Raw genomic sequence first — 15971 nt, forward strand, 5'->3', positions numbered from 1 at the left:
GGAACTGCCAAACAATTTCAATTAGTGAAATCTGAAAGTTTTTAAAAGAGACTGTTCTGCATTACTGTGTAATGACTAACTTTAATACACTCAGCTTTTCTCAGCAATGCAAGGATCTAAGACAACTCCAAAAGACTCATGATGGAAAATGCTATCCACATCCAGAGAAATAACTCTGGAGTCTGAATGCAGATGGAAGCATGCTATTTGCTCTCTTTCTTATGTTATTTTGTTTTGTTTCTTCTTTCTTGTGATTCTTCCCATTGGTTCTAATTCTTCTTGACAACATGACTAATGTGAAAATGTTTATTATGAATGTATATGTAAAATATGTTTAATATGAATGAATAATATGAAAGCCTACATCAAATTCATGCTGTCTTGGGGCAGGAGTAAGGAGAGAAAATTTAAAACTCAAGATCTTATGGAAGTGAATGTTGAAAACTAAAAATAAATAAATTTTTTAAAAAGACTTTTTTTGGGAAAAAAAGATTGTTCTGGTAAGGGGGAGACATGCACAAAGTTTACACATTCACTTTGGATCAAATTATTCTAGACTTTTTATAATCTTTTTGCTTGGATTCTAATATAACAGTTTTGTTTTCAGCCTTTATCCAGTTTTCTTTCCACTAAGGATTGGATTATATAATTTCAGTACAACCTTTCATTGGATTAGGTCCCCAAAACTCACTTACCTTTAGAAGAGATAATGATTTTAGCTAGTGCAGATTAACAGTGAAGACAAACTATGATAAGTTTTTTTTAGAACACACCAAAAAATAAAGTAAAAAATATCTGAGAGCAAAGCACTTAATGGCTGAAACTCACATCTGAGCCCACGCCTCTCGTGGTAGTCTGCAGGATAGGTTTAGCCACGGACAGTTTGCCCGTCACTGGATTGTTCCCTACAGGGGTTGGTAACACATTCACCACTTGATTAGGTAGCTGAGTGGTTCCCCTAGTGACAGCAATAACTGGCTGAGCAGAAGGCAGAATTCCAGGTGCCTGTAGTTGGACCACGGTCGGCTGAGAGAGCACAACAGGCTGACCTACATTGGGAAAAAAAAAATCAGAGGTTATATATCCATCATGGAAGAAGTAGTATTTCATTTGGTCCACGTATACTAATTTACAAGAACAACAACAGATTACTGGTGTTTGTTTGACAGGCTGGAAGTCTGAATAAAATCGGCTCCAATTTTCCCTTTTAAACTTAGTTATCATTAAAAAAGTGACTATAGCAATACAATGCTTCTAAATTTCTGTTCCTCCTCAGACCACAAATGTTATTTTTGTATTTCTTTTAGGTACATGACAAAAACTACAGGTTTTTATCTTTGAACTACAAGTATTTATCTATGCATCCTAGATTAGCTCCATGAAGGCAGGGGCCATGGCTTATCCACCTTTGTATCTTCTCAAGAGCTTTGTACCAAGTTCTACAAATTCTAAATCTTTTATAAATGGTTGCTCAATTAATTTGAATGTCTTTCACCTACACAAAGAGATCAAATTTGTTCATTTAAACCTAGTACAATTTCTCTAAAAGACTGCAATTGCTCCTTTAAACTTGTTACATATTCAAAAGTGCCCTGGATATATTGTTATCATAAATATCCAATTTCTTCTGCTGAATGCAGAGAACCAATAATTTTAAATCAATGACACCTGCATATATAGAGGTTACCTGACCAGGGAACTACCGTAACTATTAAAAAGCAGGGAAATTTCAAATAATAAAAACTCCATGAAATGGATTCTCAGGTGAGGCAGAAGAAACAAACAAACAAACAAACAAACAAAAAACCACGTGTGCAAATAGGACCCAATAGTAATAAAAGTTGATGGGTCCACCCAACCATTCCCTAGTCTTCATATTTATTAACACTATAAAATGATACTACATCTGAAGGCAGTGTGTACCATAAGTCTAAAGAAGATTAATATAAAACACAGCAGTGGAATTACCAAATTGTATTAAAAATTTTACTTGCCTGCTGGGTAATTTCTTTTAGATTTGGTCCACTTTATAGGAAATTGGATTCCAGGGCTAATTTCCACAGCTGATTTAAAATCCATCTGGTGAAATAAGGCTGTTACAGTAATAGCTAACTTAAAAAATTATTTCTAATTCTTTTTTCTTTAAACTACCAGTCGAGGATATTTGACAAGGCCCACATAAAGTTCAGCTTAGTATTTCATAAGAACTGAAGAATATTAAAGATTAAAACAATTCTCCAGAACACCTGCCATCTCTAAAAAAAAAATCATTCTCACAAAACCTGAAAGAGGTTCCATCCAGAAACTGAAAAGGACATGATCCCAAGGTAGGTAATGTAGCAAAATCTCAAGAAGGTTTCAAATGGCTTATAAAGGCAGACTAATGACCTGGATACAATTTTTGCCTTTTTTCCTTAGAACTACCCAAGATAATTAGGAAGAAGGAATATCTAAAAACTCCCTCATGACATTTGTAATTCCTACAATTTAAAAGGGTAAACGATCTATAAACATATTTATCTTGTTATTTTTCCTCTCATGACTACATTACTTTAACAAATCAAAAATCTTCAAAATGGAAAAATGACTCATAAACAAATGCAGAAAGAATATTTAGTGGACTAAAGATACAAATAAAAAATAATTAAGACATAAAACAACAGGCAAAATAAATAACACATGACCAAGTGCTAGGTTTTCACTAACTTTAACAAATTACTGTGGCTGGGTACCATGTGAAGACATAATAGGTCATAATATTAAAAACCAAGCTGAATACCACCTCACACCTATAAGATTGGTTAATATGACAGAAAAGAAAAATGATAAATTTTGGAGAAGATGTGGGAAACTTGGAAGACTAATGCACTATTGTTGGAGTTGTCAACTGATCAACCATTTTGGAAAGCAATTTGGAATTATGCCCAAAGGCCTATAAAACTGTGTATACCTTTTGATCCAGCAATACCAATAGTAGGTCTGTATCCTAAAAGGTCATAAAAAAGGGAAAAGGACCCACATGTACAAAAATATTTATAGTAGCTCTTTTTGTGGTGGCAAAGAATTAGAAATTGAAGGGATGCCCATCAATTGTGGAATGGCTGAACAAGTTGTGGTATATGAATGTAATGGAATACAATTGTGCTGTAGTAGATGATGGGCAGGCAGATGTCAGAAAAGCCTGAACTTACATGAACTGATGCTGAATGAAGTGAGCAGAACCAAGAGAACATTATCAGCAACATCAACACTGTGTGTTGATCAACTCTGATAGTCTTAGCTCTTCTCAGTAATACAATGATCTCAGACAATTCCAAAAGACTGATGATAGAAAATGCTATCCATATCCAAAGAAAGAACTATGGAGTCTGAATGCAGATCAAAACATGCTATTTTCACTTTTTTCGTTTTTCTTTCTCTTGGCTTTTTTGTTCTGATTCTTCTTTCATATGACTAATGTGGAAATATGTTTAATATGATTGTACATATATAACCTATATCAGATTGCTTGCTATCTTGAGGATGGCGGAGGGAAGGGAAGGAGGGATAAAAAAAATTTGAAACTCAAAATCTTATAAAAGTGAATGTTTAAAACTATCTTTACATGTAATTGGAAAAAATAAAATACTATTAATACAATGCTATTAAGTAGAAAAAAAATAACCAAGCCAAAAATCTGAGAAGAGTATCATAAGTAGCAGTATTCCTCAGAATCTGAGGTTAAGCTATAGTTAAAAGGATTTTAGAGATTCAATAGCATTCAATAGGCATTTGATAGTATTCCAAAAGAATATTTGATATACAAAAAAGGGGAAAAAAAGAATATTTGATATGCCAAAAGAGGAATAGAATAGAAAAAAAATTCAAAGTAAGGAGAGCATTACTGGTTTCTGTTTCAGCAGTACCACATAAATGAAGTAGTATGTGAAACTAAGAAGCAAATGGCTTTGGAATAGATCTCAAGAGTCATCATGACAACAAATTCACATCAGTGCTATTTATATCCACTGCTATGCTGATAAAACATAGGGGAATGTTAAGGCATATCCTGGGAGCCAAATGTAACTCAATGTTATATGATGCAAACTGCTGCCTCCTTCATCTTTCATTTATACAAAGTCTCTTCATGCAACAGTGTTCAGCTATATCCCAATGAACTGGCAATTTGAAGCTGGGAACTTTCAGCATGTATGCTCCAGGCATCTCTTCGCATCCAAAAGAAAATGGGCTAAATGTTGCCTATTCTGTTTTCAAAGGAAGAAATCAAAGCCATCAATAGCAGTACAAAAAAATACTCTAAATCACTAATAGAGCAGTTAAATTAAAACAATTCTGAGAGTTTACTTCATATCCATCAGACTGGCAAAATGTGCAAAAATGGAAAATGACAAATGTAGGAGGGGCTGAGGAAAGACATGCATATTAATGCACTACAGAAGAAGTCGTGAATTGATCCAACTATTATAGAAAGCATTATCAAACTATACCCCATAAGTCACTAAACTGTGTATACCCTTTGATCTAGCAATACCAGTTATAAGCAATACTCCAAAGAGATCAAAGAAAGAAGAAAATGGTCCAATTTACAAAGATATTTATGGCAATTTTTTTTCATGATGGAAAAAAAGCTGAGAATAAAAGGGGTACCCATCAATTTGGGGAATGGCTAAAAAAATTATGGTATATGAATGTAATGAGATTTCATCTGCGCTGTAAGAAATAAATGAAGAGGATGGTTTCAGAGAAAGCTGGGAAGACTTGTATGAACTGATGCAGAGTGAAGTGAATACAGGTTAACAATTTATACAATTGCAACAATATCTTAAACAAAAACAACTCTGAAAGACTTAAGAACTCTAACCAATACAATGACCAACCACAATTCCAGAAAAGAAGTAATTAATCATGCTACCCAACTCCTGATAGAGAAGTGATGGTCTCAGTGTACAGTAGAAGACATGTTTTTAGATGTAAATAATGAGATGATTTGTTTTGCTTGAATTTGTTATGCCTATCTGCCATAATGGTTTGTTTTTCTTTTTCAATGGGAAGGGAGTAGGAAAGAGGAGTAGAAAATAAGTTTTTGTTAACTGGAAAAATAAAATTTAATTTTAAAAATACTAAAGAATCAAACTTTTAAAAAATGCTGCCTATTCCAATTTCTGCACCTCATAACAGTAAAACATAATGGGATATTTAAGTGACTTGCCAAGATACCTGGGACCACAAATTTGCAAATCACATGATCTTGTAGGCATCAGATAAAACTGGCTATTTGACTGATGCTATTCATAATGAAGAATCTTCAGAGCCACCAGGTAAAAATGGTAAATAAGAGTCTCTTTAATTTCCATATCTGTATCAAAATATCCTAACTAGTCTCCCAGCCAACTGCCCTCTTGAAAGACTACCGCTGAATCCCCTGATACATCATAATTTTGGCTACCAAGCCAGTAACATCTGCATGATGATGGAAAAGTCACAACCTCGTAGGAGCTCTCATTCCTCCTCTATAAGATGAGAGAGCTAGACTAGGTAATTTATCTCAAAGGTAACTTCCAGATCTAAAGCCTGTGATCAAGGTTTTGATGGTCTGTAAGTTTCATCTTTTAAATTTTGTTCAAACCAAAAATTAATTAACTAATATTCACCAAGCACATAAAGATGTTCTAAGCACTATGTTAGGCACAAAGGAGTATAAAAGGATATATAAGATACAGCCCCTAAGGAGCTAAAAATCTATCAGAATATGAAAACACATATACACATGAGCAGATAATTAACAAATCAATAAATGAAAAAATTCAAATGAGTTGAACCAGAAAGGCCAGTCCAGCAAAAAGTTCAGAGGAAGGGAAAACTTGAACTGGGAAGGTCAGGAAAAAGCTTTTTGAAGGATATGGGTCTAGGACTAACCTTTGCATATGTGTAAGATTTGGATAAAGATGGTATTTTAGGGAAAGAGAATGAGTCATAAAGACTAGGTAGGATTTCAAGAGGCAGTGATGGGGGAGAGAGCACTCCAGGAATAGGGAATGGCATAAGCAGAGGCACACAGCCAATGAAAGCAAAGTTCACTCCTGCAAAGATTGCCTAAATATAGTGAGATCTTCCAGCTGCTCCCATTTAAAGATGATACCGAGCTGACTACACCAAGAATATTACAGGGTTGGGGCAGCTAGGTGGCACAGTGAATAGAGCACCAGCCCTGAAATCAAGAGGACCTGAGTTCAAATCTGACCTCAGACCAAACACTTGATACTAACTAGCTGTGTGACCCTGGGCAAGACACTTAACCCCAACTGCCTAAAAAACAAAAAAAATATTACAGGGTCTCTTCAATTAAATTAATGATTTTTCAAGAGAATGATCTAATAATTAGAGAACAATGTGATGCAGAGGAAACAGTATAATATGTACAGTGGAAATTCAAGAAAATCGTAAGTTTCAAATACTGACTCTGCCACTTACTACGTCCTATTTTATACTGAGTAGTTATAGGAAAAAAGAGACCGATAAATACATTCCTCAGTTTTTTGAGGCTCCAAATATGCCAAAAGGTTATACTATATCTCTTTGGCCCTTTGTAGCAACATTCCTTGAAATGGCTGTCCATAGTAGTGCCTCTACTTTTTCTCCTCTCATTCTTCTTAACCCCTTACAATCCAGTTTCTGACCTTATCATTCCACTTGAAACAGCTCTCTCCAAAGTAAGTTACTAATGATCTTTTTTTTTGGGGGGGGGACAGTGGTGAGGCAATTGGACTCAAGTGACTTGCCCAGGGTCACTCAGCTAGTGTCAAGTGCCTGAGGCCAGATTTGAACTCAGGTCCTCCTGACTCCAGGGCCAGTGCTCCGTCCACTGAGCCACCTAGCTGCCCCTCTAATGATTTCTTAGTTGCCAAATCCAATGGCCTTTTTCTCTACCCTCATCCACCTTGACCCTTCTGGAGCCTTTGACACTGTTGATCAGTTTGTCCTTTTTCATACTGTCTTCTAAGTTTTCAGAATACCATTCTTTTGTGGTTCTCCTCCTACCTATCTATTTCTTCTCTGTTTCCTTTGCTGGATCCTCCTCCAGGTCACATCCTCAAACTGTGTCACTCAGTGTTTTGTCATGGGCCTTCTCTTCTGCCTCTTTACTACTTTTCTTGGTGATCTTATCCGCTACAGTGGATTTAATTGCCACCATTATACTAATGATTCTCCAGTCTACCTATCCTGCCCCAATTCTATGCTGGCCTCCAAGCTCACATTTCCAACTGTCTTTCAGACATCCTGAATCATGCCCACCAGACATCTTAAACTCAATATATCCAAAACAAAACTCATCATCTTTCTTCTTAAATTGCCCCCATCACCGTCTCCATTTCTATAGATCATCCTAATACTATAGAATCCTCCCTCCTCTTAATCCCCTAGACTTACAACCTGGGAGTCATCCTGAATTCCTCACTATCTCTTACCAGCTGCCAAGGCTTGTCAATTTCACTTTTGCAGCATCTCTTGAATACGCCGCCTGTTCTCCTCTGGAGACACTGTCAACCATTCTAATGCAGACCCTCATGACCTCACATCTGCATTACTGCAATAGCCGGCTAGCGGCCCTCCCTGCCTCCAAAGTCTCTTCTCACTCCAATCCATCCTCCCTTGTCACCAAAGCGATTTCCAAAAGCACAGGTTCAACTATGTTACACTGCACCCCCCTCAATAAAGTCCAGTGGCTCCCTATTACCTCCAGGATCAAATACAAGATGCTCTGTTTGGCATTCAAAGCCCTTCCTAATCTATCTTCATCTGACTTTATACTTTACTATCCAACATATACTCTTCTATCTAGGGAAACTAACCTCCTGGCTGTTCCACAAACAAGACACTCCATCTCTCAGACAGAAAACTTCTCTAGCTAGCCGCCATATCTGGAATGCTTTTTGCTCCTACACTCCAACTACTGACCTCCTGGACTTCCTTCATGTCCCAACCAAAATCTCATCTTACACTGGAAGCCTTCCCCAATCCCTCTTAATTCTAGTGCCTTCCCTCTGTTAATTATGTCCTTTTTATTCTGTGTATCTAGCTTGCTTTACATATATATGTTTGAATGTTGTCTCCCCCATTAAACTGTAATCTCCTTGAGGGCAGGGAGTGTCTTTTGCCTCTTTTTCTATCCCTAGTGCTTAGCACAGTACCTGGCACATAGCAGGAGTTTAATAAATGTTTAATAGCAAATGCCAAGCAATCAATCACTTAATAACACTGCCACTGGAATATGAAAATAATAGCTTTTACAGACTATGCAGGCCACAGCAGACATATCATAGAGTTGTGTTGGAGGCCATGATTTGGCCTAAGTGTAAAAATCATGTAATAGCAAAGCCCTATGGTAATGAAGTCATTTAAATAAAAAAAAATGATGCATTTAATTAACTCTACACTGGGAAAGAAGGCATTAAAAACATACTCTCTCACCTTGCACCCCTGTTACTCATGGTATATGGTTTAAGGCCTAACAATTTTTGGTTTGGTAATCTGTTTAAGACTAAGCAATTATTAATAATCATTCTTTTCAGTGAGCACTTGCTTTCTCAGATTTAGCTTCCTAGGATTTATTTGAGATACATCAAGACTTTGTCATAACATGGCTTGTATAGTAAATCAATGGTTTGGAAAAGCTTCCTTTTATCAGTGTGATTACACCCTCCTTTAGTGCTAGAAGGACATTAAATGCAAATTAAATGACAGTGTTTATTTATAGCTCTACCAGAGTACTTGTCCAGTGCCTCCTCATAGCATGGTAGTCACCATATGTTCTCAAAAGTTATGCCAGTTGAGTAGTCTCTAACAGGTCCTATATCAAACTAAAAAGGTTTTGAGTACAGACCCAGTTACACAGGATGTGTCTGTCTGTTGTCTGAAGACCAGTCTAGCTAAGAGTAATTCATGAAATCATCCACTAGGCAGAAGTTCTTAACCTTTTTTGCATCATGGACCCCGTTAGCATTTTGGTAAAGCCTACTGAAACTTTCTCAGAATAACTTTTTAAAATTCATAACTGATAAGAAAAAAAATAACAAAATTAATCTGGAAAAACAAAAAGTCCAGAATATCAAGGGAACTAATGAAAAGAAATGCAAGGGAAGGTGGCCTACCTGTACCAAATCTTAAATTGTATTATAAAGCAGCAATCATCACAACTACTTGGTACTGGCTAAGACACAGAGTGGAATAGGTTAGGTATGTAAGACACAATAGTCAATGACTATACTAATCTACTATTTGATAAACCCAAAGACTCCAGCTTCTGGGATGAGAAATCACTACTTAGCAAAAACTACTGGGAAAATTGGAAAAATATATGGCAGAAACTGGGCACAGACCAACATCTTACATTCTATACCAAAATAAAGTCAAAATGGGTACATGATTTAGATATAAATATTGATACTACAAGCAAACTAAAAGAGCAAGGAATAGTTTACCTTTCAGATCTATGGAGAAGAGAAGAATTTATAACCAAAGAAGACACAGAGAACATTATGAAATGCAAAATGGATAATTTTGGTTACATTAAATTGAAAAGTTTTTGCACAAATACAGGCAATGCATCCAAGATTAGGAGGGAAGCAGAAAACTGGGAAAGAATTTTGACACCCAATGTCTCTGATAAAGGCCTCATTTCTAAAACATATAGAGAACTGAGTCAAATTTATAAGAATACAAGTCATTTCCCAACTGATAAATGGCCAAAGGATATGAACAGGCAGTTTTCAGAGGAAGAAACTAAAGCTATCTATAGTCATATGAAAAAATGTTCTAAATTACTATTGATTGGAGAAATGCAAATCAAAACAACTATGAGGTACCACATCATACCTATGAAATTGGCTAACATGACAAAACAGGAAAATGATAAATTCTGGAGAAAATATGGGAAAACTGGAAAACTAATACATTGTTGGTGGAGTTGTGAACTGATCCAACCATTTTGGAGAGAAATTTGGAACTATGCCCAAAGGGCTATAAAATTATGGATATCCTTTGACCCAGCAATATCACTTCTAGGTCTGTATCCTCAAGGGATCATAAAAATGGAAAAGGATCCACATGTACAAAAATATTTATAGGTAGTTCTTTTTATGGTGGCCAAGAATTGGAAATTGAGGGGATACCCATCAATTGGGGAATGCCTGAACAAGTTGTAGACTATGAATGTAACAGAATACTATTGCGCTATAAGAAATGATGAGCAGGCACAATTTAAAAAAAAAAACTTGGAAAGACTTACATGAACTGAAGAGTGAAACGAGCAGAACCAAGAGAACATTGTACACAGTAACAGCCATTTTATAGGATGACTGACTTTGATAGACTTGGCTCTTCACAGCAATGCAAGAATCTAAGACAACTCCGAAAGACTCACAATGGAAATTTCTATTCACACACAGAGAAAGAAATATAGAGTTTGAATGAAATCGAAGCACACTATTTGCTCTCCTTTTCCTTTGCTGTTTTGTTTTATTGCTTCATTCTCGTGGTTCCTCTCATTAGTTCTAATTGTTCTTTACTTCATGACTAGTGGGAAAATGCTTAACATGAATGCATATGTAGATCCTGTATCAGATTGCATGCTGTCTTGGTTGTAGGGGAAAGGAAGAAGTGGGAAGGGAAAAAAATTTAAAACTCAAAATCTTATGGAAGTGAATGTCAAAAACTAAAATAAATTATCAAAAAAATAAAATTGATAATTGAAGGAAATGCTAAATTTCAATTAAACATTAGTGAAAATGAAGATATAATTTTTCCCCATCCAAATTCACAGGTCCCTTGAAACAGATCCACAGACTCCTAGGTGTCCATGGACCCCAGGTTAAAAACTGTGGCACTAAGGTATGGAAGAGTTTTCTTCTGTACTAAAAGCAGGGCCATCAACACAGGGATGAAAGTAAAAGTATTAATTTACTGCATAAGCCATGTTATGACCTTGTCCTACTATACCTTAAATAAATCCAACAAAGCTAAATCCAAAAAAGGAGTGATAACAGGGTTTGCCAAAACTTGCTTAAATATTTAACAACTCACTCTCACATAGCACCTTAACAGTTACAAAATGAATTCCTCACAATAATCCTGGAAGGATGGCAACATGAGTGCTATTGTTTATATTTTACAGATGAGGAATCTGACACTCAGAGATGTCAGGGGACTTAGGATCATACAACAATCTCTGATTTAAAGACTACAGAGATCACATCCAAGCTCTTTATTTTGCAGATGAGGAAACTGAAGAGCAAAGAAAGGAAGCAAAATTGCCCAGGGTCCCACCAAGAGCGAGTGACAAAGGGAAGGAGAACTGGTCCATAGACTCCCAAACCCACAGCACTTTCCCTGCAATCACAACGTCAACATTACATAGCTATCTGACACTGATGAAAGCACAATGCTGAGTAATGGGCTTCAATGGGCTCTCTATGGTAATGCTTTCTCCAGCTGGATGGTAACCAAAAAGTTTTTTGTTTTTCTCTAAAAACTAATTCATCTGTTCATATAGCTACTCTTGAGTATCTCAGGCCATCTGCTGGACAACACAGGCAATACACATACATTTCACTGAGATTCGAGCACACTTCCACCTAGTAGCAAGGGGCCCGAAATCTTAATTTTATAATTGAAGAAACTAAGGTCCAAAAAGTTCAAAAGAAGTCTTCATCAGGTGTTGGCACAGAAGGGTCCAAAACGGCAATATCTGTGCTCATTCATAGACTCAGAAGAACTTGGATCTAAACCCAGAAGGTACCTCAGGGCATCTAATCCAACCCATGCAGTGCAAGGCTCAGACAACCGTCAAAGGATACAGCTTGTGGTGGGCATTGCTGGGCCCTACAACTCCAATGCCTCTGCTCTTTCCACTGAACCATACTGCCTCCTCAGACTATGAAAAATCAATTTGCTACATACATACACACAACATGCACACAACATACACATACACATATGCACAAGCGCACACATGCAGGCAATGTACAAACACACACATATATTGTGCACAACACATATGCACACAACGTATACATACAAATATGTGTAAGCACACACGTACGCAGTGTATACACAAACACACATACACACAATATGCACAACACATTATATATGCACATATGTGCATGCAACATATATGCACACACATGCACGTATACCCAAGCACATGCATATGTACATAACTGCATACACACAAGCACTGCACAGATATGGACACACAAAAGCACACAGACACTGTGTAGGTATATACACATACTTTAAAGATTCACCTGAAAGATTACAAATTCAAGGGGCTGAAGCCTCAAAAGAAAACTAAGCAGTGAGGTGTAAGGAGAGTTCCTAGGATCACACCTTTCAAGCTGCAAGGGACCTTAGAAATCACTGATTCCAACTTCCCTCATTTTACAAATGAGGAAGCTGAGGTTAAGAAAGGTGATGGTACTTTCCTAGAGTCACCCAAGCTAATAAATGCCCAAGGCAGAAGTTAAACTCAAGTCTCCTGGAAACCACACCCCATGCTCAATCCACTCAAAAGAACTGGACTTGGGGTGGGGCAAGCTCTGTTTGAATTTCACCTGTGACACTTAATACCTATGACCACAAGCAAATCATTTTATCTCTCTAAGGCTCACTTTCTTCATCATCTGTACAGTGCTGATTCATTACTCCTTCAGCAAGCAATTATTAAAGTACCAACTCTGCCAAGCACTAAGCTAGGCACTGAGGTTACAAACACCAAAATAAGACAGTCTCTGCCCTCAAGTAGCTTATAATCTGTTAGGGAGATAAATATCTGTAATGCTTCTATCAGAGATGCTGAGAGGATTAAAAGAGATTAAAAGTGCTTCTGGACCTTTTTAGTGTCATATAAATTGTATTTGTTATTGTTGTTGTAGTTCTTGTTTTGGTCAAGAAAGTTTCCTGGGTTTCATTTTCATTTCTAATGGGATTTATCAAATGTCAGCTAGAACTCCATTTAAGGCCTCCTCTCATGACCGACCTTGGCAATGGAGGTCAGATAACACTGGATTCCTGAAGGCTGTGTCCTCAAGTCAGTAGATCCGGTAGATTCTACCAAGCTGGAAAGCTGAGCAGACTACAAGAGTTCAGAGAAGCTCACTGCCAAAAGGCTAACCACTAGGTAAGACACTTTTTTTTCAGACAAATAAAATCATGAAAAAATCTACTGAAGTGTTTCGGAGTTAAGATTTACAAGTCACAGAGGTTACTCACACTAAGAAAATAGAGGTCTTTGAAGTAAATATTCAAAAGTCCCAGAGTCATGTTTCTCCACAGTTATAACTTGAAAATAAAACAACCAGATAAAGAAAGAGGAAATTTGGATTTCTGTCTGACACTGAAAACAAGTCATCAAAGCACATATTCCCAATTTACCTCTTTCCTCAGAATTTGATATCTTATAAAGATTTACAGGAAACAAACATTATTATCTGTTAGCCACCTCGGGTACCACTAAAAATCATAAAACATCATGATTACTTTACTCTATCCCTAAATAGCCATGTGTAAACTACAGAATGCTAAAAATAAGGACAATTTTGTTTTTGTGCTTAGTTGCAAAAGTCTCCTCATATATCTCACAAAGCCTTGTCCTTTAAAATGGCTTCAAAGGCCTGCTTGTTCAGACAAATCTTATTGTCTTCTAACCATATCCATAGGTGCTCACAGTGGGCAATGCCACCCTCTGGGGGGACTCTGGAACGAATGCGGTGGTGGTAATAGCCTCGGGTGCAATTGGGGGGCACTGAATAAAAATAAAGGAGCAGTGGGAGCATGAGGAAAGAAGAGAAGATAATAAAACACACAAAATGCAAGTTATAACCCATCAGTGGTCAAGTCCGCTGACAGTTCTTAACAAGCAAGTGTTGGCAGGCAAGTATGTCATGCATTGTTGGGAAGTTCATCTTGCATCAGGAGGAATATGTGCATATAATGATTTGTTTACAATACAATACTATATGGTTACATGACGCAATGTTGCATTATCAAAATTTCAACACTAGCAAACCCCCACAAATTTACAATAAATTATTAAATTAAAGATGCATCATTTTTTAAAAATATATTTTATATATTTTTTGGAATGACACAAATTTCAAAAAGACCATTAAAGAGTTAAAGAAAGGGTTACCCGTTAAAGTTAAAGAAAGCTTTCCAGGGGGTCACAGAGTAATCTTTTTTTTTAAGGGGGCATTAGGCCAAATAAGTTTGGAACCTCTGATAGACACAGTCACAAATACTTCAATATTGTACCTTTAGCAGGGGCAGGTTGAATGTGAATAACAGGTTGCTGCTTTGTCAAGGGTAGAAGCGTTGGGAGTGTCTGAATGATGATTGCTTTGGTTGGAATGCTAGAGTTGGCTTGACTCTTGGGTATTGCTGGCAGAAGTAAAGGCTTGGGCTGAATCGAAGGCTTTGAAATGACGTGACTTTGTTTTTTTGGAGTCAGTCCATTTACTATAGGAAAAAAAAACACATCAAACCACAAATGAATCTGACTGGATCAATTAAAGTATGAAGAATAAAAATTAATACACTTACTTTCTACTTATCATTCTCAAATACTTAAATGGATGTATGATCTGAGTCAGGAATTCTCTCCAATGATGCAGATCGTAACTCATCCATGCCTGTCCATACTATTTGAATCTCATCCTTTCTCTCCCAAGAGTTCTCCACAGGAGATCCACCCAATGGGCTAGAGGCCTTCCTTCCTTTCTTCTGAGGTCCTGAAGGTATCAGTGGAGCATCTGTACTGTCTACTGGACGTTACTCATTCTCACCATGTGACCAGCCCATTGTTTCTTCCTGTTACACAATTCCTTGATGGCGTCCTTTACACCTTTTCTTCTATAAGCTATCTTGGTTAAATGCTGGCCATGAAATAGGCACATTTAATTGCGAATTAGATCTCACTACTTAAGATAACAACAATTATTTTTAAGGTCCTTTACATCTGTCTGAGGAAGCTACTAACTAGAAACACTGAGATATCACAAAGGAAAACAAAGAAATAAAAAAGATTACTTCCTCCTCTGTCTCTAATCAGCGAATCATCATGGACAAATACATCTCCATGAATTTCATAAAAGCAAGAAAGCTTAATCAGAGAAATTCTAACTCTAAGACTCCCCTGGAGAAAGTGAAAATAAACCTATGTCCACGTTAGAAAAATTAATCAAAAGATAAGTAATACCAGTCCTGTTTGTAGCACCAATGACAGGCTTGTCTTCCTTTAGTAACTCTGATGAGGAGGGGCTGTTAGAGGTTTCACTGTATAAAGAGAGGGGAGACATCTGGGAACCGGATGATAAATCCAACTCTTCCTGTAGCAAAATAAAATGAAAAAACAAATGCAAACAGTTGTAATTTTCCCTTATAATTCATTCCAAAAAGTACTTCCTAAGTATTTGTGTCCCTAATATTATACTGGATATTGAATTACACAATCTATGTGTAGTGTGTGACAGCACATACTAAGCACCTACTAAGTGGTGAATCTATATGGTGGATAAATTTTTTTTTAAAATGCACTTCATAAGTCACTTAACCCTGACTGCCTCACCAAAAGAAGGGAAAAAAATGCACTTCACAGGGAAAAAAATTTGAAATATGGCAACTATAAAACATCATCCTAGGGCAGCTAGATGGTGCAGTGGATAGAGCATTGGCCCTGGATTCAGAGGACCTGAGTTCAAATCCAGCCTCAGACACATAACACTTAGTAGCTGTGTGACCCTGGGCAAGTCACTTAATTCCATTGACTAGCTAAAAAAAAAACGACATCATCCTGAACCAAGTTCAGTATATCACCATCCATAGATCTGACTCACCCAAAGGCTCCTTCCCTCCCTATTTTACCTTCCATAACCTTTATGACTCCATCTCTCAGCTCCATGCATTTTTTCTGGCTG

At 36.9% G+C, this 15971-nt stretch overlaps 1 protein-coding gene across 2 annotated transcripts in view; it reads right to left on the reverse strand.

Annotated features, from left to right (window-relative positions):
- Nucleotides 1–15971, reverse strand: part of ATF6 (activating transcription factor 6) — a 222015-nt gene that overhangs the window by 183567 nt on the left and 22477 nt on the right. For both annotated transcript variants that reach the window (XM_020988633.2, XM_020988632.2), the window contains exons 5-7: nt 15254–15383; nt 14311–14514; nt 829–1049 (exon numbers count right to left, since the gene is read on the reverse strand). In XM_020988633.2, the coding sequence (XP_020844292.1) occupies nt 829–1049; nt 14311–14514; nt 15254–15383 (555 nt within the window). The remainder of the gene's footprint in view (nt 1–828; nt 1050–14310; nt 14515–15253; nt 15384–15971) is intronic.

The sequence above is a fragment of the Phascolarctos cinereus genome, unplaced genomic scaffold, assembly GCF_003287225.1.
Source record: "Phascolarctos cinereus isolate Bilbo 61053 unplaced genomic scaffold, phaCin_HiC Scaffold_5;HRSCAF=322, whole genome shotgun sequence".
In the NCBI taxonomy this organism is placed as follows: domain Eukaryota; kingdom Metazoa; phylum Chordata; class Mammalia; order Diprotodontia; family Phascolarctidae; genus Phascolarctos; species Phascolarctos cinereus.